The sequence below is a fragment of the Pholcus phalangioides genome, unplaced genomic scaffold (genome assembly GCF_987345545.1).
Source record: "Pholcus phalangioides strain wild (caught in Gottingen) unplaced genomic scaffold, Ppha-v1.0 ptg000004l_1, whole genome shotgun sequence".
Classification (NCBI taxonomy): Eukaryota; Metazoa; Arthropoda; class Arachnida; order Araneae; family Pholcidae; genus Pholcus; species Pholcus phalangioides.
The window spans coordinates 3,664,862-3,691,932 of NW_028301597.1; the positions used below are offsets into that span (position 1 = coordinate 3,664,862).

General features: G+C 36.5%; 1 protein-coding gene across 2 annotated transcripts in view; it reads right to left on the bottom strand.

The window, feature by feature from the left end:
- Positions 1-27,071, bottom strand: part of Mob2 (MOB kinase activator 2) — a 139,854-nt gene that overhangs the window by 43,303 nt on the left and 69,480 nt on the right. The window contains exon 1 of one of the 2 annotated variants that reach the window (XM_089255563.1): positions 10,207-10,677. The exons of the other annotated variant lie outside the window; for it this stretch is intronic. Within the exon in view, the coding sequence (XP_089111689.1) occupies positions 10,207-10,250 (44 nt within the window). The 5' untranslated portion in view covers positions 10,251-10,677. Of the gene's footprint in view, positions 1-10,206; positions 10,678-27,071 lie in introns of those variants that run through there. 2 annotated transcript variants of the gene reach the window in all.

The following is a 27,071-nucleotide window of genomic DNA, read 5'->3' on the forward strand; positions in this document are numbered from 1 at the left end:
TTAGTTTTTATGCTCAGATTTCGGCCAAATAACTAAACATTATTCTGCAAAAGGGCAGAATACTAGCGAATATATGTCCCATCTCCAATTTACACTTTAGTACGTTGTGAGAAACATGGTGCAAATTATGATCGTGAATTTCTGCACTTGCTCGTCTAAGCCTTTCAACATTGAATTAACTAGAAAAAATATTTTTCACGAAAGCACTTTTATATTCTTGAAGGGGTGAAAATTCGCATTTCAATAACAAAACAAAAATCTTATTCATTTCACACAGCGCTCATGACATAAATTTAATTTTTTTTAAACGCTCTATTTTTAAAAAGGAAACAGTATTTTTTTCTCATGTATTTTTCGGTTGATATCTCTAAAGAATCAGAAAGGGAAATAAACGGGAAAAATTATGAAATCTATCCAAATCTGAATTCAGCCTGTAAAAAGTTAAATTCCTTGAATATACTCGTCTATATATGGCGATTCTATTACTCTTCTTGCCGCATTTTACTGGCGAACTGTTGATTCTGGAGGAAAACTTCTAATTAGAAAAGTATTCAAATAACGACTACTACTAAACCATACATGTACCTCGTCCGTATTCCTCTGAGGAACCTCTAACGAATTGGTAAATGTTGGAATGTGCGCGTACGTGCAGTGAACCTGGCGTGAAGTTTGTTTCTGTGTAATACTTGTTATGTGTAGTGCTGCCATCTGCCACCAGTTTTTTCTTACTATGAGTGAAGTGCATTGATTGAATAATTTCCAAATAACGACTAGAACTTGGATGCGTAATTCATTTTACAAGGGGTTGTACACTTATTTATGTATGAAAATCAACTTTTTATACGGACACCCTCAAGCCTGTCATTTGGGGGATAGAAGGGAAGGATTTACAAAAATCTTAAAAAATACAATAGAAATGGACAAACAAGGTGCAATATACTCCATATATATACATATAAACATACTCTGCCCCTTCCCTCGGGAAAAGTTGCCTGGACATTGTTCTCAAAACCCTTTAAAAAGTTGTTGTGTTGTCTCTTTTGAGATCAACACACACAAATTACACATTACAAGCGAAAATATCTGAATTCCAAAAGTGGAGGAAAGTTGTGAAAAAACATCAAAATAACGTTCTCCCCCCCCCCCCCCAGCGCTGTTCTTTCTCAACTTTTCTCCCCATTTTTGAATTCAAACACCACAGCGAATATTGTACTTAGAAACGGGGAATTTTCATCGTTGACCTCCGGAGAGAAAGGCCAGAAACTTTCTAACTGGGTTTCTGAAGGTTGGGTGCTCGTATAAAAAGTTAATTTTTGTATTTTAATAACCGTTCAACCCCTTGCAACATAAATGGCGTATCCAAGTTCTACACGTTATTTGGATACTTTTTCTAAATGGAGGTATGCCTCTAGGATGAACGGTTCACCAGTAAAATGCGACCAGAGGATATGAAATCATCCTATATATATACAGATGTTATAATCCTTCAATTCCCTTTGTTAAATGTAGTATTAAATCAGATGGATCTCTTGCAACCACACAAAAACAAGGTGCACGTTCTCAATGGAAAGATTTTTCTGTCATTGCACGACACTCGGCAGTTTAGAATTCTGAACTTTGCACGAGATCTTGGGATGCCTGCCAACAACGACAACAGAGAAATAAAGTAATGAATGAAAGGTGCGTGTAGTAGTAAGCAAAGAAAGTAAGGAGGGAGAAAACAGTATAGAACGTCGGCCTTTTCTGGCTTGCGCCATGTTTTTCTCGGTGGCGGTTAAAAATATTGAACGACGCACACGCTAGAGGAAACTAGCGCAGGCCCTTTTTAAAAATCCGATGACTAAGCGAGATAGATGCGTTTCGTAGAATTTTTTGTAATTCGTGATATTCATCAGCAGAATTACTAGTAGGTGGAAATCGAAAAGGTTGACGACCGCCTCCCGCGTGGCATAAATATATATATAAGTTCAAGACTTTATTCAAGATGTCCCGTGCGACATTGAAAGAACACAGTAAATAAAATTTGATCTTGCGTCTTCGAAGAGAAGAGAAAAATTTGATCTAAATTGGATTTTTTTTCCTTCCGATCTCTCTTCATCAAAATCCAAGATCATGCGGCTCGAATTCAATACACGCAACCCCACAGAACTGATCTGTGCGAGTAGTTATATTTCATGATGCATACGAATACACTCTGTGATTCTACCTAGCTATAGGTGTATACTAATCAGGCTTGTCTTCAAGTAACTGGGGGAAAAAAATCAAATGAATCAGAATTTTGGAAGTTAAAAAAAAATCTACTACTGCTCAATCAAATACTGTACTTATCTTTAGATTTTACAAGCTAAATAATGTAATTAATTTATAGGAAATTTGTTTTCTGGTTATATCTTCTGCATTATTTTATCCTATGTCTACCCCTAATTACACAAACAGAGTGAGGAGGGGGGAAGGACATTGTATATAATGGTGCAACAGCTAATCAGTAGCCGCAGGTGATTCATTGCGCGTGTGCTTATTTCTTATCTCCATAAAGACAGGAAAATGACGAAGGGAAGAAAGTTGTTTTACTTCGTTTTTTCTAACTTCCCGGATATATATAAATAATGTACATTAAATTTTAAAACCCACCGAGAAAATTAGTTTTTAAAAAAGCGGAAATTTAATGAGCCTGCTTCTCATCGAATTTCCTCCTAAGGTTAGTTTTCCATCGACTAACTTTGCTAACTTGTATTTCTGGCAATTCATTTAAAATGTGAGACCTCACCTCGATCCATAAAATACAAAACGACGGGGTAAAAGATGTTTTTGCTTAGACGTATGTGTGACAAGTCCCCCCCCCAAAAAAATGTCAAATTTTCCCTCCAATTCCTTCATACTTTCGCACTCAAATTGTTTAATACTTGCGGGAGATGTCAAGCATATTTTCATTTCGTAGGTCTAATTTTCTTTTTTATAATGTTGTTGTGCTGTGTGATATAGTCAACTCATTTCTCTCTTACTCACATGCAGATGGAAAAGATAAGTTCCTAGAATGACCACACTGTTCAGTTTGGTATTAAGAATTGCTATATGCACTAAAACCATTTAAGTCTAAGGCTTCATCTAATGCATTTTCTCTTAGCTCAATCATTCATTTTACATATTTTATAATGGCTCAAAATCTTTCTGAAAGAAAAGCGATTCCGAGATGGAAAATAGTAACCACTTTACGATCAAGGACGCAATATTGCGTCCAAACGCCAGTGGAATAAATTCAAACAAGTTTTCTTTATCACGAAACTTTGTTGCAACCCTGTGAAGAAAAAGTAATTCTTTTCATCTCCGTGATGTGTGAGGTAAAAAGCTTCTATTCTGAGGTTAAATAGATTCTATTATATACATGTGCATAAGAGGGGGTAGATGAGGGTGAAAAGAGAAATATACTTCATACCTCTACTACCTCTTATCTGCAAATATTATTAATAAAATAGAATAGTAATATACTATTTTCCTTTCATTTGTTTTTTTTTCTTACTTTTTTCCCTTCCTTTTTCTAACATACCATTACGTTAGAACAAGGTTATCGAAACTTGTATCGTATTTATCGCCGATTCGTCAAACAGAGATCATCCGAATTTCTTGCCAATCACTTGTGAGCGAAGCGGTTAATGTGGCTCAAGTGATAGTTACTTATCGGATTCATTTTGATTGGCACGAAAATTTTGTTCACCAAGCGATTGTTTTATGAGAGCTAATGCATCCATAACAATTAAAATGCCTGCTATCCGTATTCATTAGCCGAGATAGAGGAACAGAAAAAATTATTTTTTGTTAACTGAAAAGTTTGAAGCCGAGGTATCACTGTATCTTGCCTAGGAATATCCTTCAATTAGTGAACTTGTGTATATAATTCATACTCATTTCTACCATAGCAGGAATCTATTTTCAGTTTCACGTTTTCGTTTTCCTAGAAATTCACCCTGATATAACCTCTTTCACGGAGGGAATATACACCATATAGTAAAATATCTGTGGTGTTTGGTCAGAACACAACTCCAAAATCACATTTTTGAGATATAAGCATTTTCGTTGTCATTTAAAAAACAAAAATGAAGCATACATATAAATACCATACATCAGCATGTTGTTTAGCCGCACGCACGTATTTGTGCATTTATCTCACTTCTAATTAGTTATAATTAGCAAGACTTATACTTTTAGATCAAAAAGCCATTTTTTGGAGGTATAATGTTCTGACCAAACACCACAGATATAATCAGTAAATTTTTTAATTTATGGGATGTAAATTTTCGTTACAGTAGAAAGCGAATTCACCTTTTCGTATAGCTATACTATTTGACGGACAAATCACTTGAGAGGGAGGGGGCGGAGTGTATGTACATTTATTTGTAAATATATTTCAAGTTTTTGGTTAATTTTATGGTTTTTCTGCCTTTCAAATCAGCATGTAAATAATGCGGAAGTTTTCAAAATTGTTCGGGGAAAAAAAAATTTCTCCAAAATACTGAAAAACCCATTCTTCTCTATTAATAATATATTAGATATATTGTGCATCCAGCGTATTCTTTGTTGTTATTTTTTTAATATCACTGGAATTCAATGCATTCAAAGTATAGACTAACGCTTTGAAGAAATTTCATGTCAATGAATACATTACGCAACGAAGCAGAGTCTTTTCAAGCATGCATAAAGATATTTTTGATTGATGTGTAAGAAAATGAAGGCCACTATAAGAATTCTTTAAAAAGTACAACTTTCACACGGTAAGCAAATTCGATGAGAAGGTGCCAAACTCTTCTTTCAACGAGCATTAAATGTATAAATATTCAAAGGCTGAATGAGTTTTTGAATGAGATTAAAACGAACGTTGGTTTTTGTATTTATTTTTTTCTTTTACATAAGCTCAGAGACTGGTTTTCCTCTTTTTTTTTTGCCCAGAAGGTTGTTTCCTACGTGCCACTCGCGGGTAAAAGTCGATAATGCAAGGTTTGTGTTTTCCTCAGGAGGCCGCGAAGCGTGACTGATTTGATGTCATATAAATAGGCGAGCGCGAATTACGAGCTCGCACCGAACTGCCGTAAATATTAGGAGCCAGTTCGCCTTTTTTTCCTCCATCACGCCGAGCCTGTCATATCAAACGCCTTTTTCTCGAGATTAAAATAAAGGTTTACGGAACCGTTTCCAAGATGCCGCGACTGCCAAGTGATAATGCGGTTCAAGTGATGCGTGAACACTTTTCTTTCTACAACAACCTTCTCCTACTCTTTTCAATCTCCTGCCACATTGGAATTCAAAGGTTGCAAAATATAACTGCCTCTAAAAAAAGAAAGGAGGAAAAGATAAAGAAGCATTTCCAATCATTAACTATAGGCTATGAGAAAAATCAAGAGTAAATTACTTTCCCTGAAAGACCTAACTACTTCTTAGAAAGATGGAAACGCACTAAAAGTAAATAAATGAAAATAATGCGCAATATAAACTGCGTCTGATTGTTCTGCATTTTCTTTTGAATAATTCTAGCCTCGGAATATAGCCGATGAACGCTCATCTTCAAAAACAAATGACACACGTAGAATACACATTTGTAATACAAATAAAAATGTGTACGATGAGAAGCGAGGCATTGTGAGCATTGACGTACTCAGGAAGGGGGGGGGGGTTAGGATTATATACCCCCTCCCGAGATCATAGTGCTATTTTGCAATAAAAACCGTAACCCCTCCCCAAACTTCAAAAGACAAAAAAATTAAACCCTCCTCCCCCGATCCCTTTAGAAAATCCTGCGTACGTCTACGATTGCGAGAATCGACAATAAAATTGTGCAAATCGAAGTTCTGGAAACTTCTTTGTTCTACAAGTACATGCATCATCTGGAAGGGGTTATGCCGTATACTTTGGACAACACTAATGTTAATTATCGGGCAAACATTATATCATCAACAAGCGAGCTAACGAACCTTTCTCGTCACAATTTCTCCAACAAACTGAACGGAGAACAAAGAGGAGATGGCATGCAACGTAAGGAAAAACTGAGAAGTTGGTGTATACAATTTTTAAAAATTAAATCTGCAAGATTTTTCTTCATTCTTGAAACAGTGAAATGTTCTCTAAACGTCTTCCGCCATGTTGCACACACACGGAAAACAAGATTCATCCATCACAGCATATAAAAGAAACGGGCCACGAACTCGTTACGCGCGATGAGAAGAGAAACAGGTTTTTCGAGAGAGAGAGTTGGTTCAGGAGAGTCATAGGAAAACGTACAACCGCCCACAGCAAGAGCTGAACCGAGAGGACAAAACATTCAAGCTTTCTTTTCTTTTTCCACAGAAAAAAATTAGAAAGATTCTCACGGGCACTCTTAATAAAACTGAATAAATAACTTAATCTATTCTCTGATATTACATTAAAATATAATTTGCGATAATCAAGTTTAGCAATATTCAGTCATATGACGATTGGTCCTCTTTATGAAAATACAAACACGGTCGATAGGAAATTCAATTTGTTACCATCAAGTCAATATTCGAACTCACGACAGGCCCCTTAGCACGAGAGAATCTAATCATATTCATCGATTCGTGAAGTTCATTTTTTCGGGGGAAAAGAATAATCGATGAAAACAACTTCAGAATTTGCGATTAAACGAGTTCAGGTTCAGCTCTTCTTCACCCAGAGTAAATATGCAAGCATTTACAATTTTCCTTACATGTTAATTTGAAAAATGGGTGAAATTAACGGGTAGGTACCTATTCTATGCATGTTAATTTATATTGAAAACAAATTTTATTATTTCTCTTTCGTTACGGCAATGCTTATGGAGCGTCAAACCAACTGATAATTTATATCAATAGTCATTGAGATTAATTTGTTGTATTTTGTTAAAAAATTTATTTAGTGGTACCTCAGCTTTAGTAATAAGTTGCGCAAGTCAGAGTAATCTTAAGTCGCTAGCGAAACAAAAAAAAACGGAGCTACCAAACGAAGCAACATGATCACGGGATTGTCCTAAGCAACGTTCCCCCTTTTTATAGTGTTCCCCTTTTTTATAGCATCGGGGAGGGGGTAAAACTACAAATCAAACTATAGTCGTCCCTCCGCATTCGCGGGGGTTACATTCCAGGGGTGAACCTTCCACGGTAATTAATACTCGCGAATACAGAAAATCTGCGAATAATCCAAACCCTAAAATTTTGTTCTTTAGGCATCTCATTTTTACAGTACATATTTGCTTTGCGTGGAAGAAGGGGGTCCACAGTGATTCAAGGCGATGCTTTCTGGAAAGAGCAACATAATGTCTGTTAGTCGTTTCTTCTAAATTTCAGTTGATTTGTTGGAGTATAGTAACAAGGCTTTCTTTACCAATTTTTCTGCATGTGAAAACGTACCACAGATGGGTCTATTTCATGGAAACAATCCATTGCCGAGTTACGAAGCCTTTGCTATGTAGTTACCCAAAGCAGAATGTTTTGCATTGTTCTGCAACAAACCCTCGGCTAACTGGAAATGTTCTGCGGTAAAAATTCGCACAATAGTGTTTTCATGCACTTTTTCTTAAAATACTTCCAGATTGTTCTGCAGTAGCGCTCATTGTTCTGCGACGTGCGTCGCAGATTTTGGCATATTCTGCTTTGGGGATGTTGCTCATAATGAACTTTTCTAATTCTCAATCTCGATCATCTTCATAAGGTATCGCTTCGATTTCAGAAGCAGTCAGCTCGATTAATCCCCCCCCCGTCCTTTTCTGAATTGCTATTAATTAATTCTCTAATTTCTTTTATCTCTACATCAGTGAATTCTTCTCCATTAACAATCCGGGAAAAGTGTTTTCGTAGTCCAAGCTTTTCCATTGTTTATACAAAATACAGGGAGATGAGACATTCTTTTCATCAATACCCTACGAATTTGCAGATTAAATTATGATGGCTATCTGTTATGTAATACATAACTTGCATACCTTTTTTTATCGCACCCACAGAAAAGCACTTTCTACATGAGAGACGCGGATCCAGTGCTCTAAGTAGCAGGTGTAACTACAGCAACGGCTGATCGAATTTTAAGTTCTTACTTCTGGATATATTTGACTGTTGACTCATTGATGCCCCCGTAATAATGGGAAATTGAAGCAATGAAGCTAACCTTTGTCAATATTTCGAATTTTTCTTGAAAGTTTTTCACTTTTATAGAAACATTTAAATAAGTCTTGCATAAATATTTCAGAAGCACCAGAAAACCCATTTAAGAGGGATTTTTTAAACTTTTATTTAACAAGTGCAACCTGCGTTTTGTTCCGACACGAGAATTATTACCTCAACAGTAGTCTCCGAAAAAAATTAGGGAAGAAACCACGAATATCGCGGGCCGACTGTATAGTATCTGGTCTTCCAGGGTGCGGGACCCTACAACAGTACTCCAAATTTCCGGTGGAGGAACGAGTTCTTGCAATTAAAACAAGGATCAGGCCTCGTCCTGACAGGATCATAAAGTATGTCCGGATAATGCCCGATGGAACCAAATTTCTTAGACACAATCACAAAATCTATCTTAACCTTATCAAATGCCACAAAAGCGATGTCAGATGAATAGGGCCGAAATCCTCAGCATCATTTCCATTCACCTACGCGGTAACGTATCGAAATAAACGAAACGTTTCGAAACTGACCTACATAAATATCAACGAGTATTGCAGCAAAATCACAAATGTCGCAACGCCAACTACTACTACTATAAATTTAATTGCTTCAACCACACGTGCGTAAGCAAGAGTCGACGACATCCGGAGCGTAGATTGAAAATGATGCGCGAACACAACACACATACATACCGTAATGCTTGGTCACATTTTCTTATCTTCCTCTCTTAAGCAATAATAATGGAAAAAAAAAACAAGTTTGCTGTATACACAACATCCGACACATTTGAATTCAAAAAGCGCTCTCCAACACTTGAGCAACGTCTCTGGTGCCTTCTGGTCAAAAGCGACACACATTTTGCAAACAAAGCTTTATAACTTTCTCTCTAGTCGCATTGCGAAATATGAATCACCGTAAGTAACATCGGTATTGAAAGTAAGAAACGAATTTCGTATATATCAATACAAAATAGGACGGGAATTTCTTTCAGAGAGATTGTCCTAAAAACTGCCGATTAGAGATGGGACGAATAATGCTTAGGTATTCGGCCGAATATCTGTGCAAATCTAAGCGCAACAAACTAATTTTAAAAAATTATATTAGTTGGAATTTTTTGCATAAATTAACAATTTACAGATTATACTTTATTGTGTCGTGCATACCTATCCCTTTCTGTGGAACAGGTTATGTCAGGGTGAATTTCTAGGATAAGTAAAACATGAAATTTAAAATAGAATCCTACTGCAATAATGTGGAGAAAAGTGAGCATGAATTACATAAGATCACTAACTGAAGTATGTACCTAGACAAGGAAATGTATTTTAAGCTACTGAAAGGGGCACAGAACATAGAGAGGAAAAATAAGTTGTGAATTTTATGATGCATTAATACTTGGGGAGTAAATAATGGTCAGCATTTTCTTTTAATTAGACGTAAAATTGTAACAATTGTTGGAAAAAAAAAATTGATTCTGTAAGTACTGTGATACCTTGGCTAATCGTTTTGACGATAATTTCTCAGTGAAGCCTTGTGCGCTAATATTAGGTTCATATGTGCAAACAAATACAGTCCTCTCTAATCATTTCTACTCATGAGAAATGAAAAAAAAAAAAAACGAATGTACTGCGTTGACTCAAATGTGCACATTTTTGAAGTACCAAGTCTATGCTCGTTAAATGTACATTTTCCCATATTTAGCTTTATTTGTAAAACGATTCTTCTCCGCCCACGGAACTGTTTCAGACTCGGTCAGTTATTTGCGTAATATATCAACTATACGAATAGAAGGTGGTTGAAATTAAAAGAATAATCGAAGAATTAAAATCACACTTATTAAAAAAAAAGATTTTCTATTTCTAGCTCTCATTTTTCATATTTATAATTAGCACATACATTCTTGATTGTGATTAATTTTGCAAGGGTTTTCAAATCAAAAAAGGAATCGCATACAACTAATTTATTGCATTTGCAAGTTTAGAAAAATTACCGCAGATCCGTGCTGTTATGTAATACACGGAAGACTTATTCTATATATTGAATATACTTAGCAAATCTATATCTTAATACGTACCAAACGAAGTTGATGACGAACATGCCGTTGAACCAATACTTCATGTACTTCCAAAGCTACCTTAATAAATCCTTCTTTTCAAAAAGCTGCAGTGCAGCGCAATCTGAGAAATGGGATCCCTCACAATATTATCAAGTGTTAGAAACGATAATAAATGAGAAGAGTATCGGCAAACTTTCCGGTCATTACTTGTATGTATCCTTCAGCGAAAAAAAAGATTTTCGATTCAAGAATAAATCGATATAACCTTCACCATGGAAAAAAAAAACCATTGAATCTCTCTCGACAACAACAGCTGTATATATTTTTACTTTTAACTTTATGTGGGCTACGATATATTATGACACCACGCAACACACACACACACACACCTTCAGTCGGAAAGAGCACACCTTTCAGCTCTAGCACACACCGTGTACTACAGCTGGCTTCACAAACAACTGACTGGCTGACTCTTGTGACGCGTTTGTGCGGCGAGAGCGCAACCAACGGTCGTCATAACAAACGAAAGCAGACAGCTGTGTGGCGATCAGGACGCCACCTGGTGCTACAAACTGAAACTCGAGAACGGAACAAAATGAGCATTTTTTGTGAAAGTTTATTTTCCCACTCCAGAGAATTCTGATCGAATTTATAAACGCGCACGATCTTAAATTAACAATATAAAAATTTGATCGACCAAAAAAATTCGGGGATGATGTCATCGATTTTTAATGCAATAAACCCCCCGTTACCATAGGCGGAGATGGACTTGAAAGTATGGGGGGGTAGCCACGATGATGTCAATTCATATATACACATATACATTAGATCAGTCGACTCCATCTTTGACGCTGGGGGGGGGGGGGCGTGTCCCCGTATCTCCACCCATGTTATGAGCATTATCAACATGTGCGATATAACGAGGCGCGATTAAAAAAAAACTTTTAAAGGCCGAATTCACATTTAAATTGAATTTTCGCATTTTTTCTCTCTTTCATTCCTTCTGATCTTGCAGTTGAAAAATTATCAACCGAAAAATCCCTGAAAAGAAAGCAGCAAAGAAGAATTTCATTCTTCCTAAAAAAAAATAATTGGGAATTTAAAGAAATTAAATTCATGACGTAAGTGCTGAAACGAATGAAATTTTTGTTTTGTAAATTAAGTTTGGAATCACACCTACAAGCAAAAAAATCAAGTGCAAAAAAATCTATTCCCGTTCTCATTTCTTGAAACCACAACATATACGAGCACGTTTCTTATATATTTTTTTTTGCTCTTTTCACCCATGTGAAAATAATAATGTTCTAGAAATGACACCCTACACTTTTTCTATATCAAGCATGGTCCAGGACCGTCGTAACAGCATCACGAGCCCCAGGGCCAAGTGATTTTTGTGAAGCCCTACCAGTCGAATTCTCGAAAACTTCAAATAGATTTCATTTTTGTGAGACCCTCTTTTCGCTTGAGTGACCCCTGGCCGTGCCTGGGTGGGCCCATGCGTTAAGACTGCCTCGGTCTATCACCATTATGGGCACACACAAAAAAACTTACTCTATGTTTTACCTCTTTTCAAGAATAATAGTTGTGCCGAAAGTGTGTGTGTGTGAACCTCCTCCTTTCAAATAATTCTCTAGAACAGTAAGTAGTTCCCAAACTTTTTGAATCGTGACCCCTACATAGGCTGACCATATGTACCGTTTTTCCGGAACAATCCCGACTTCTTGTTAGCAAACGTGTTGTTTCAAGCATTTTCGGAACGCCTTTTTCTTCCAGTTTTAATTTGCGCAATTACTGATGAATGAAATCAAATTATCTTTCAATATTGTGCTGTATGCTGCATTGCAATAATGGTGGTGTTTTATTATAAAATTAGAAGTGTAGGGTGGAGTAAGTTCCATGATTTCTATATACAGTGTGATTCAGAACGAATCATCTAATTTCAAAATGATTCTTCGCTTGCAATAAACCATTAATATTTTTCAAAATACATAAACGTTTCACTCTGAAATATTAGCATATTATTATTTTTTTAATTTTGAAAAATAATGCACCTATATAATCTTGAAATCTGATGATTCTTTCTAAATTACCGTGTATGAGAATTAACTTGATATATTGATTACAAATAAATCCGATAAAAGTGCATCATATGAAAAATGGTAGTTCAGTTAAGTAAAAGCAATTTTTTGTTTTGACATATTTTTACTTATGCTGCGAACGTTTTTATTTTGTTCGAGAATCTCTATCGACTCCCCCCCCCCCAGTTCATTCCCGTGATCCACATTTTGGGAATCACTGCTTTAGAGCATTACCAGAATTATTTGCTCTGGCTGAGGAAAGCTGGCATGTAAACTCAGAGTGTCAATAAATCTGTTCCTCCCCACCCCACTCAAAAAAAATAAATAAATGCACGAACAATTTACAATTCAGTTCGAATGCAGATTTTTTTTTTTTTTCGAAATCAAAGAAATAAAATAAAAATTCTTTCAAAAACAGTCCAAAATCTCGCACCTAGCTTTGTGTGAGATCAGAGAGAAAAACTAAATTCCATTTCAAGAGAAAGAAATATTTTCATTTGTGATCCGCTCAGAATGTCTGATTGCGCAATTGCGTACCATACTCTATATTGCGCAGCAGCACTTAATTACACCCTAGTTGCTGGAATGACTCAAGGTGTCAAATTTTCACGTATTATTGTTATGTATTGTTACTTATTATATCTGATTGCACAAGCTAGACTGCGTTTCGACTGTTTTGAATCCATGATTATCTTTGTTTTCTAGCGGAAAGCCTTATCGGAAAGCATGTTCCGGCGAATTTTCATTTTATTGCAGGTCAAAGTGCGGCAGAAGGATACGCGATAATGATTCACAAAGAAACATTTGCAACGAAAAGTCTAAGGCTGTTTTTTATGGGTTTTTTTTTTTCCTTTTTAGGACTATCTTTTGAATGCCTAATCGAAAAGAAAACATCAGAATAATAGCAACGCAAATCTTGTTTACCGTTTAGATAATTTTGCTCAACAGAGAAACGGAAATGATTAGGAGATCCGGGACACTTTTCAAGAACACGCATAAATAATTCAAAGTGATTTTTTCTATTTTAACAGATTGGTGAATTCTACGAACGATAATAATTGTTCTTTCAGTTAACAAGAGGGGGGGGGGGGGAAGCTAAACGAACTCAATGCGAAAAGCCAGAAAACATAAGAAAAAAGCCATTGGCTAGAAATGGGACGAATATTCGGCTGCTATTCGGTGTTCTGCCGTTTTGCCGATTATCCGGTTTAGCCGAATAATTCTTAAGTATTTGGCCGAATAATTCTTAAGTATTTGGCCGAATATCTGTGTAAATGCAATCAAAACTAACTTCAAAGAATTTTAATCCGGAAGTTTAATCATAAATTAAAAATTTACTGATTATATTTTATTGTGTGGTGTATATTCCCCCTTTCTGTGAAAAAGGTTACGTCAGGGTGAATTTCTAGGATAAAAAGGAAAATAGAATCTTACTGCAATAAAATGGAAGTGAGCATGAATTACACAAGTTCACCAACTGAAGGATGTACCTAGACAAGATACGTATTCAGCTACTGAAAGGGGCAAAGGACATCTAAAGAGGAAAAATACGAAAATAAGTCGTAAATTTTATGATGCATTACTAGTTGGGAGTAAATAATGGGAGAGGCATTCTCTTAATTAGATGTAAAATTGTAACTAGTGTTGGAAAAAAAAATTGATTCTGTAAAAAATATTAAAATACAAATACACGAGTACCATCGTTACATTTGATTTTACCATGGCGATGAAGATCTTTCAATAATCAGTTTAATATCTATTTAAATAGTAAATTGAATAATTTAAATTCAATATCAATCATTTGAAATTACCAATAATTTTATTTTCAATCAAAACACCAATTTTATTCATAACTAGCTATAATACCCGGCGCTGTTTGGGTTTTCTTCAATTATTGGGAGGATTGAAAAAGCGACAAACCATTATAAAAGAATAAACTATTGTACATATTACTGACAGCATTAAAGCAGTGACAAACCATTGTAAAGGCATATGCATGTCTGAAACGCATTGCTAGGGAACCACGGTAAACAAAGTAAACATTTTAAAAGTCATTGTTGAGACTCAGAAAAAACTGTTGCCCGTCAGATTTTTTTTGCCCATTTAGGGCATTTGCCCAGCTCTGAGGAACTTTTAAAGTATCCTGTAAGTACCCATTTAAGTCGAGTCCTGTTTGGTAAATACGTAAAATTTGGCGACGATCGGTCAAAAATTTTAAATTTGTATAGAGAACATACATACAGAAAATCAGTTTTATATATGAATCGTGGTGAATATCAAGAAAATTGATATTCGGTATTCGGCCAACGAATATTCGTATTCGTTTATTCGAAGAAATCACTTTTAATCCCAACGATTTCATATTTTAAGCGTCAGATTAAGTTTAATCTGACAATACTAAATGGCTCCAATCGGATAATATCATACTCAACTGCATTAATAGCTTGTAACAAATATATCGACGGCCCAGTTCAAAAAGACAACTCGAAATTCTATGTTTTGAGATATCTGAATTTTAAAGATTAACTTTGTATGGAACTGAATGGGAATCAATTCAGATTTAATTATGCGCACACTGTGTAGTAGAGAGAGTATAAGCGGAGTTGAGAGTTGTTGCTGCTGTTTTGCAATAGGATGTAGAGGCATTTTCAATTCTTATTATTAATTTTCTGAGTTGCCTTTTGAACCGGGCCGTCGATATTGATGAAAGTATCAATTATAATTGATAAGCAAATTAAGGGTTAAATAACAGTAGTCTACAAGGTTTTCCTAACATGAAAAAAAATTTAGCTGTTCTTGATTAATTTTTGGGTGCCGACACATCTAACCTTAAAAAATGGCCATCACGTCTAGTTTTTTTTATTACATGGTATTTAATTATGAATATCTTTCAAAATTTACATATTAGGCTTCTCGTGTGAAGTGATATATACTAGAGAAATCATACTTCTATTTTTTCCCTATCTAAAACTTGAGGAATGGCAATACTAATTTGATCTCTAATTGCAACCGGATTCTCCATTTTTTTTTTTAATTACAAGAGACACACAGGATTTCTTTTTATGTAAAAAAATGGAACGAAGTTAATGTCACAGATGCATTCCAAATAAGTTGTGTTAAATGTTTTGCTGCCACCACTTCACATTAAACTGGGGCTGATCAAAGGTGTACGGGGAGGGAGACTTGACGCCCTAAGACGATCAAAAAATAAATGTTTGGAAAAATAAGATATCGAAAAATTAAATATGAAAGACAAATAAAATATCTTTATCTAGCTATTTTAATTAATTTCTGTTAACTTAAATGTCTTTTGAAGCCCCAAAGCGAGTCCTCGGCTGACTGGCTATGTTCTGCAGTTCCTATAATAGTATTTTCTACATTTTTCTTAAAATTCTCCCAGATGGTTCTGCAATAGCACTGATTGTTTTGTACGTCGCTGATTTCGGCATATTCTATTTTGGGGGGTTTGAAGGTTAATAACTACAAATTTATCTGGAAAAAAATCCTTATGAACCCCAATTCTTCCTAAGTTGATCCTGCGTACGCCCCTGAGTCCTAGGGCTGATGGAAAAAATGATGAACGCTATGGACAAACCTGATCCAGGTTTCTCGCACCTAAAGAAACATTTTCCGAAATCAAATCAGACAAAACTTAATATTTTTTAGGTCCTCAAATAAGGAAACTATCAGGTAATTTTTCTCATAGAACTCGATGTATGGCGATCATTTACATCTGCGTAATGAAGGCGATTTTATGGAACCACAAAGAGGGGAAATTATCAACAGCTTATTTAAGACTTCGTATTCGTATTTATTCGACTCTATTCGTATTTTTGCACGAACAGAGCAGGATATTGAGTAACTCCAGAAATCTATTTCGATTTTTTCCCCCGATAACCCGTAAGCAGTCAGTGATGACAAAAGAGAAAGGTTCCACCAAGACATTCAAACTATGGAGGAGGCAAGTGAGCCCCTGAGCCCCCTCAAAGATGAGTGATTACTTTACTTACAAGACAACATGATACATATATAAGAATATGCCAACTATCTCTATTTTCAAGATGTGTAAATTTTCATAGCGTATATGTATTTCAAAAAACGACCATGCTTAAAGAAAAAACTGTACGTGATGGGGAATTTTTATGATCACATTTGAATTTAGCAACCACAAAATAGTCTAAAAAAACGTATTCTACTCATGTTATAAAAAAGTTAAAAATTGTTGACCCAGTCTAATTATTTAACCCTTAATCTGTGGGGATAATCGCAAATAAACCTTTCTGCATGCACAACAAAAACGAAATCCCCCCCCCCCCCCACGTATCACAAATCAAAAATTGATTTAAGAACCCACTACGCTCATCTATCGCGATGGAAAGAGTAGTTCAAGGATTAATATGGCTAATTTTATGATGCCATAATATAATAATGCATTTTGAAGAAAATTTGAGTTCTCGGAGATAATAAATGATTCAACATCCACCATCAGGATGGTTAACTGAAATAACACAAAATAACAATTTTTTCACGCACCATTTTATTCATACCCCATACTTCTCACCCAATTTTACATCGAAGAAAACTGTTGGAAGTTCTTGCGATGTATAAATATGTGCGTACAATACCAGCACGCTGAAGAATGTTTTTTACATATTTTTTTTTTTATAATCGAAATTCGAGAGATTCCCCAGATTCTAAAAGTCATTAAAACACACTTACATACATGTTTTGGAAACTGTATCCGAAATGAGAAGACTTTTTCAGAGGATTAAATCGATTGACAAGAGGAGAGAAAGACGTCCAGAAGTAAAAGATGAACAAATAACTAAACGGAAACAGTTAAGAGAATCGGGGGGGGGGGGGGGGTTGCCCCCGTCAAGCCGACCAAAAACTAGAAGGAACAAACACACAAAATTCATGTTTCGGTGAAAAAATTTAAATGTCGAAAGAATATATCTTTTATATGCTGTATTAACCAATTTATTTTAATTTAAATGTTTTTTGAGAGATAACTCAAAATTTCTCGAGAAGAAAATTTGTGGCCCCTCAAAGGTCGATCCTGTGTACGCCCCTGAAGAGAATAGAGATAAAAAAATAAAACGCGAAGCTGCTTTAACGTTACAAAAACAAAACAAAAAAACTATCAAGTATAGAAAAAATTAGTTCTGGCACTGCAATGTTGTTTTCAATTACGTTTGCATGCCACCTGTTTAATTGTACATCATAAGCACTGGGCTCGCATTTGAGCCGTCACTCCAATTTTAAAGCGCCATAAATCAGTAGAGACTGACACACAATCACTCGAAAATAGAGTTCTCTAGCCCTTCATGAACAACAAACGATTAATTTATTTGATAATTTAATAACCACAAAGAACTGATGATGGTACGGGTCTGATTGAAATGATAACCAAAGCGCGAGTGATTAATTAACCGAAAGCGACTAGGTGGTGTGAAAATTAAATACTGTACCCTACGTATTATGTAGTATAAGAATTTGTTTCTAATCAGTAGAAAAGTGGTTATTTTTCAATAACAGAAGAACAGTGAAGCACCGTTGATACGTCTCTCACGAAACAAATATGCAACTTCAATGCAAGTGTGAAATGAGAATCATTTACGGCAAACCTGACATGTGCGATTATATAAAATATTACGAGACCATTATTTCAAGTACAGTAGTTTCTGAATATTATTCATGATAATATTTATGTATTTATTTTTTAAAAAAATTATCAAAAAAAGGAATTTTTGAACTGCTAAATACAAATAATTATTTTAAAAAATCCCATTTCAGTTCACTATCGGTTTGAACGAAACGCAATTTCAGGCGCGTCACCAAAGCATCAAACAAAAAAAAATATGAATTATTCGGAGAACAACTGCATAAAATGTTTATTTCCAGCAAGAAAGATTGGCGGATATTCTCAATCCATGAAAAGAATGACGTACGATCGGAAGTCGTGCATTTTCACTAGACCGAACCCCAGTGAACTTGAATTTGCACCTCTTTAAATAACCGCGTCATGGAACGTATATTTATACAAATACAAATACAACGCCACAACAGACAAAATGCCCAACGAGGTGGCTGATAAAAAAAATGCCCATAAAAATATGGTTGTCATATATTTTAAAAAAATACATAGCAACCCAATTAAAAATGCAATTAACACAAATTATAAACAATATATACACATGATAAAATATTATACAACGCCCATAAAGAATACTTATGGTTGTCTTATTCTAAGAATGGATAGCTTCTCGATTTACCCCAACATGTTTATCGTATTTCTTTTTAAACGTGTCAATTGTGTTACAATTTACTACCTCCGGGGGTAAGCTATTCCATTTATTAACAACCCTATTAGACAAAAATTCCCTGCGACACCATAGCCTTGCATTGTCCCTCACCAATCGATACTGGTGTCCCCTTGTAAAAGCAGTCGATTGGCGGTGTACTAAAAGTTCACGGTCCATCCTATCCATCCCATTGAAAATTTTGAACACTTCGATCATATCTCCTCGACACCTGCGTTCATCCAATGTAAACATATTCAAAAAAGGAAGTCTCTCTTCATAACTCAAGCTCCGTGTGCCAATAAGGACACGCGTAGCTCTTCTCTGCACCCCTTCAACCAAGTCTATGTCCCTCTGTAGGTATGGTCTCCAAAACCTTACAACATACTCCAGTCCAGGACGAACCAAGCCTCGAAAAAGCGGAAGAATGACTTTAGGAGAACGCGAAGAGACCTTTTTGAAAATGAGACCAAGCATTCTATTCGATTTTTTGACCACCGCTGAACAATGTTCTGAAAACCTAAGTCGCACGTCAATGAGAATTCCCAAATCGGTGACCCTAGTTGCATCCGGGATAGTGACACCATTCAACTCGTAAGAGAACCGTGGGTTGTTCGAACCAAAATAAGCGACCATGCGTTTATCTACGCTAAACGTCATTCTCCATTCATTTGCCCATGCTGCAACCCTGTTTAAGTTGGTCTGGAGCAACTCCCTATCGCTTTCATTCCTGATTACCCCCATTAGCTTCACATCATCTGCGAATTTGCTAGTAATCCCATCGATACCCTGATTGAGTTTGTCGATAAAAAGTGAAAAAAGTATGGGGCCAAGGACACTTCCCTGAGGAACTCCACTTGTGACGTCTGTCCAACCAGAGAATTCCCCGTTCACTCGTTGCGACCTATCTCTTAACCACGATTCTATCCAATTCAGCAAGTTGCCCCCTATTCCAATCTCGTGTAAACGCTTCAAGAGTTTGCCATGTTGGACCCGATCGAATGACTTCTGGAAATCAAGGTAAACAACGTCGGCATTTTTGCTCTTACCCAAAGCCTTAGTCACGTAATCATAGAAGCAAAGAAGGTTAGTTACACATGACTTCCCCTTCCTGAACCCATGCTGATTATCCGACAGTACATTATTCTCGTCTATCCACTTCACAAACTGCCTTTTGATGATAATTTCCAAAATTTTCGAGAGGGAGCTCGTCAAACTCACTGGACGATAATTTGACACCGCTTCTCTACTACCCTTCTTAAATATCGGAACAACGTTAGCCAGTTTCCAATCTCTCGGGACGATACCCTCAGCAACACTACTCCTGTATATCTGTGCCACTGGCCCCAACAATTCATTAGCACATTCCCTGAGATAGATATCATCCGGTCCTGGTGCTTTGCTTGCACATACATTTCTTAGAAGATTTAGGACCTCCACGTCTTCTACTTCAATATCGTTGAGGGTTTTATTACCCCATGCAACACCCGTATATCGAATATCATTATCTCCATTAAAAACCGACGCGAAAAAGTCATTGAAAGCACTACACATGCCTACATTGCTCTCTACCCTAGAGCCTCCTATCGAGAGGGGGCCAACTGTCTCCTTACATCCATTATTGACGTATCGAAAAAATGATTTTGGGTCAGGGCCAATGTTATCTGCCAACCTAGATTCAACTTCCTTTTTACTATCCCTCATCGCTTTCTTCAACAGTCTTCTTTTATCAGTAAACAATGATAGGTCACCTCGTCCACTTTTATACTCTCTGAATGCTCTTTTCAAGATAAAGGTTTCGCACGCTATCCGTGAACCATAGAGGGTGCGATGTGCAAACACGCTTTTTTCGAACAAAGGGTATGACGTCGTGCAAAACAGAGGACAGCTTCGTACTAAATTCTTCCCATTGACTTACCACCCCTACTGATTCCAACCGGTCTTTGAAAACTTCCGCTAACCTTCTTCTCAAAACATCAAAGTTAGTTCTCCGAAAACAAGGAACCAGTCTTTTGTTATCAACCTTACCCGAGGAAAAGTTACAATGAAATCTGACGATACGATGATCACTGGAAGAAAACTCTTTCCCCACCGAAACATGTTCAACTAGATCCTCAGAACTAAATCCAAAATAGCAGTACCCCTAGTGGCTTCTGATACATGCTGATACAAAAAATTTTCGAGCACCAATTTAAGAAAGTCTCTTTCATACTGATTTCCAGATTAAAGGTTCTCCCAATCAATACCTGGGTAATTGAAATCCTCTAGTATGAGAACCGTCTTTCGCTTACACATGTAGGAAATTTCATCATGCAATTTGGCGATGTAGTTTTGATCCCTATTCGGTGGATTGTAACAAACCCCAACAATAAGTTTATGACGTCTTTTGTTCTCAAGTTCAACTCATATGGTTTCAATATCACTTCTCTGCACGTTACACTCTCTAGCCTTCAAACAGGATTTCACGTATATCAACACTCCACCCCCTTTCCTATCAGATCTATTTCTCAAAAAAGTATCGTATCCTGAGATGTGTAAGAAAGATTCATCCCCATCGTTTGCCCAAGATTCTGTAATGGCTATAAGATCCAAGCCCTCCACAACTATCATAGTTTCTAAAAAATCTTTATTACCCAAACTCCTGGCATTTATTAACACACATTTTAATTTGCCTGGTGATTTAGTGTCAATCGAGAAGCCATCCAAGTCAGAGGTGGGTAATTCCCTGTCAGTACTGTTGTGATTATCATTAACTAACCCACATTCCCGACTACGTGAACCTGACCTAAGACTATCGTAAACCTCCCAGACTCCCCTCTTATTTAGATGGATCCCATCCGAACGAAGCCACCTATCGGTAAATGCGGGAAGTTCCAAGAACGTGACCCCAAGTGAGGAGCAAATGCCCTTCAGGCCTATATTGAATTGGAGGATCCTACTCCTATATCCCCATATGGCAGTTATCACCTTCAAAATTGCAATATATGCATTGTCTTTCAATATATGCATAAGTATGGCTTATTTTTGTCTGCTGCTTAACCAACATTTGCTTCAGAACAGGGTTTCCTAAACTTTTTGTTCTATCGCCCCTCTTTTACATAATTTTTTTTTCTGTCATCTCCCCCAACTCAAGTCAATCCATAGGATCCTGTTATTTCTGTAGCTTCTACTATAACCATTGAACCATTTCATCTCACCCCTAGTTGCGGCCCTGCCCCCAGGGAGCGATATTGCGTACTTTGGGAAACACTGCTTCAAAATGTGTTGTTCACCTATCTAAAGGATACGTTTGGAACAATGTTTCGTCAAAAATGAAATCATGAAAAGATTATATATATACTTATATATATATATATATATCGATAAATCATTATTGTTATTAAAAGTAATACAATGTTTCTTCCTCCTCCACAGATTTTTCCCCCAAACTCGGTCAATTTGATTTTAGAAAATCGGGAGAAACCTGGTTGTAACGCAATAAAAACAATAAATGTAATTTTATTGAATTTTAGCTGTCTATGCTTTACTTCGTTTTTTTTACATACACCAAACAAATATAGAAATAGAACAGCTATCGTTCTGTACTGTATCCAGGGATAAGGTGATTAGCAAAAGCCTGCATTTACCGGGCCTATTTCTTTTAGTCACGAAATTTATGACCTTATCAAATCACAATAATGAGCATATTATACTGGTTTATTTGATTCAGAATATAATTAAAGTTAAATTTAGGAAAACAATTTTAATTTCGTGATCAACATCAATTACTTAAAAAAAAACGATTTTCAATCACGAATTAAAATTCAGCTGATTTAAATTTGCTTGATCTTTTACAGTTTTTTTCGGTTGTTCGACCCAGTGTTTGCCAATACAGATGCGTATTTCATGCATCAGAATTAATTTTTACCACTCAAATTTTTCAAAGGAGTGAAAATACTCCTTCAAATTTAAAAAAAGGTTGAAATTTTTTTTTTAATATTTTCAAAACTATATTTCTGTATAAAAAAAAAGATGAACGTGCGTTAAAAAACTTTTTTTGACAAGAATACCCTTAAAATTTGAGAGAGGGATGAAATTACTCTTCGTAATTTTCGAATAACACTGGTTCAACCCATCTCAGGTGATAAGGACAAAAAAACCACTGAGCCGAACTTTTACTCAAAAATAATAATGAACACGTAAGTGAGAGAAGATTTTTTATTCCAGAGAGAGAGGCACCGCGGAGGTAATTTCGCCGAATCCAAGGAGCAGCTGAAAAAAGGGCAGGTAAAGAAATCGAATGAATGACACCCACGTAAAACACACAGGTGGAAAAGTATACGTACAGCTATTTTTCAACAATGTTACAGGAATAGTAAAACAGCCTCGAAGGAGCCCAGATGTGGGCGTGGAAAATCACACCACCTGCTTCGTGTTTCGATCGCGTCGGATAATGTTAAGGGTTATTTTATACGAAATGATACAGGTGTAAAAAGAAAAATCCGATGCCAAGGTGAAGTATATGGTATTTCTTCCCTTTTTCTGTTTCGATACATAGAAAAACAATTTGATAAGGAACTGAGGAAGTCTATTATTTGTACATGATTACATTACGTTCTACTTGCAGGTAATGGGGGAAAATATTGTGATTAGGAAAAGAATTGAGAAAATAAAAATATCAATTTTTCTTCAAATCTTCAATGAACTGGAATCACTGTCCCAAACTCAATTAAACATTGAAACGAATGTAAGGGTGCAAACATAGTATACGCTGGTCTGCAAGTCCCCGACATTACGGATTGGTTAAACAACCTGGAATTCAAGTTTTTAACCAATGCTTAACGGCGCGGATCTGCAAAATCGGAAACTAGCGTGCACTATGTTCACACCTTAAGGCCGTAGCGAAAGAAGGGTGTCTGGAATTAAAATGTGAGGGAAAATTAGTAATTTTCATGGAATCACGTGGTTAAGTTTAATGTGCTATCAATTTGATCTCCCCTCTAAAAATACCAGTTGTTCTCTGAAAAATTTTCTGGCGACGGCCCTAACCGTAAATGCGGAACGAAAATTGTTAACAATGTAGAATGATTAAACAGGAAGCAAACATTTTTGCATTAAAATATCGATTATGACGTCAATCTGGAAAGCCTCATTGATTCACTGCATCTGCTATTACCATATTTTTGAATAAAAATATTTTGATGCAACAGAAAATCGAATTGCGGGTTGAACACAACATCTATATAAATAAAACTGTTTTTCTGAAGGTCTGTGCGTTCCCAATATGGGCCTACAAATCATCAGATCGATCGTCACCAAATTTTGCATGTATACTAAATGGGACCAGACTTCAACGATAGGCTACTTGCCCGAAATGGGCAAAAATAACTGTATGGCAACAATGGTTTTGGGGCCTCAACAATCACTTTCGGAACGTTTACTTTGGTTACCGTGGTTCCCTAGCAATACGTTTCAGATGTATATATGTCTTTAAAATGGTTTGTCACTTCTTTAATGCTACCAGTATATATGTATAATAGTTTAGGCCTTTATAATGGTTTTCCACTTTTTCAATCCTCCCAGTAATGAGAGCTTTTTGAATAGACGTCATAATCATATCAGGCCAAGGATGATCCCCATAGAAATCAGAGTTAAAATTGCCGATTTTACTGTAGAAATGCGGAAATTTAGTGGCATTTTCCGCCACATCAATAATTTTAAAAATTATATTGAATTCTCGATTTTTGAAATATTGAGCTCGCTTAGAGATGCGAACCCCACAAAATTAAATATAAAATAATTATGCGGACCGACTTTTGAGTTGGAGATATCCATGCAATATAACATTCATTTCAACTTATGTATATCTTCTCAAGCATGAAAATTAACGTCTCCGTATTGTCTTTTAATATTCAACTGCATAAATTCATATAGTTTAGGTTGTTTTAAAATTAATTATGGGCCCGTGAAGTACATCGAAGAAATTCCACAGCTTTAACTAAACATTGTTGGAAGCTGAAACAGGCAAATGAATAACGAAGTTCAAGGGGGGAAATCGAAATACCTAGCGCCCCTTGAAAAAGAAAAAAAAATATTTTCATTTCTACGTTTCTTTAAATCTAGATTTATTTATTTCAAGAGTCGCGTAGGAATCGCCATATTGGTTAACTTGGATACGGTTTGTATGTCCCTCAAAGAAAGAGGGAGATATCACGTGATCCAAAAATCCTCAATGAAGAAAATACGGGCAGCGCCAGGTACTATAGCCAGTATATATAACATAAAATTAATTTTGTGTGTGCTCTTTATACAAATCTACAATTTTAGATCGATCGTCGGCAAATTTTGCATATATATCAAACAGGACCCGGATTGAAAGATAGGCTACTTTAAAAGTTTGTCAGAGCTGGGCAAATGCCCGAAATGGGCAAAAAAACTCTTGGGTGTGTATAGTTCCTGGGCCTCAACGATCTCTTTCGGAATGTTTACTTTGGTTACCGTGGTTCCCTAGCAATGCGTTTCGGACAAGCATATGCCTTTACAATAGTTTGTCACTTTTCAATCCTTCCAATAATTGAAGAAAACCCGGGTAGCATAGCCAGTAGCCTATATCGCAGGGTATTTATCTCAAATCGAACGGTACCGCACCCTGGTGAGGGTGCTATTGCGATCTGAGCTGGTATTTCAAGTTGTGAACCACTTTAAACCTTAAGGGTGAATTAACACCTACACATACGACAAACATTCTTTGGCGCATAACCAATGAACGTATACATATCTATCGTATCGTGGCTGCTCCGGCAGACATTTTTCTGTTAAAGAATAATTTCCGTGTCTGACACGACACTGTGACAGTGTCTGTTGAATCCACCATAAAACGTTGTACACCAGCGTATCCCAAGGTGGGCAATACCACCCCCCCCCCTTCATTCCCCGGTGAGAGGAGGGCAATAGAACGAACTGGGGAAGTGATGATAGTCACGAATGCAATACAGGATACTATAAGGAAGTCAAGGGTAAAAAAATTTCTGGGGGGGAGGGCGATGAAACAAAGTTTTGGAGACCATGCTGTACACCAAAAGCCTTGTCAAAGCCTCCTAGATAGAAACAGTAGTATCTAAGGGAAATATAGAAATAGCAGTATCTAAGAAGCTTTGTGTGCGGTCTAGGGTCTCAGGTACAATATATAACAGCTGTGGGTTTACTTAAAGAAGCCTCATTTCCGAACGAATGATAAGAAGTTAGTTTTCTCAGATAAGAGTGTCCTCAAAAGATAACTTGATAAATTTGAAGAATGAAAGAAAGAGGACGAATAAAAAAACAGAAGCAAACCTTAGAGTTTTTCTGATTGTCTCCACGACTGTCACCCGAGGCACCTTGTTGATGACTTTGCTCACGATTCGGTGTACTCTGTTGGACGGTGGCAAGGGGCAACTCCGCGTTTTATTATGCCACTGAGTCATGTAGAACGATTGACCAAAGAAACACGGCACAGCCAGCAAAAGATATCCGCGCATGAACTGAACTACACTTGCTCTATAACAGAATGAAATCGAGTCGAACTGGATTGTCAGCTAAAAGAAACAAATGAGTTATGAAACGCGCCCTTGTGTGACTCAGTCGAGAGAAGAAAAAAAAAGTGCCGAGATGAGAAAGCTGCATTCGGTGAGCCGCCGGTAGCTGCTGCCTTTGACACGAACAAAACCGTCGTCATAATCTTATCGATCAGCACTAGATAGCCGATGATAAAACACATAGGCAAGGTGACTTCCAATGTATATGTGTATATATCATTAAAAAACAATCTGAAAGAGAGAAGTGAGCCAAAAAAGAGAAAAATAATAAGGCGTCACATGGGAACCATTCATCGCTTCAGTGACGTGTAGAAATGAAACATTCCACAATGTTCAATCCGTATATTTCTCTGCCGCACTTTTAGACCGCGTATTCCAACGGATGACATGGCAATGGCCCATGTCAGCAACCAAAAATGGTTTGAAAAATCGACTGCGTACTCGTACATCAACAACACAATCCAGAACGATAAAAACAGAAATGATCCAGATCAGTGTTTCCCAAAATGGGCGATATCTTCACAGGCGATGGAACAGACCAGGGAGTAGTAGCTACAGATACACAATATGGGATCCTATGGTGTAATTAAGTCTGACAAGGAGGTCATAGTGAGAATAATTTTTTTTTTCTGTGGGTGGGGGGGGGGGGGGGAATGGGGCAAATAAGTTTTTAGGACTCTAATCTCATAGATGCACCAACTCTCAGCAAATATGGCCCTTTCTAAAATTTCATTCGGGACGAAGAATATAAAAATATTTTATTATTTAGACTAAAGAGGTGGCACGACCCCTAAAGTAGATTTTTCGAAAATGACATTGAAAAATATTTCATTCGATTCCAAATCAAATGCAAAATACTTCATGTCAATCGGTTAATTCGTTCCTTTAAAATGAAAGGAAGTAGTAATGAATTGTAGTACAAATGTATAGAAGAAAAACAAAAAAATTTT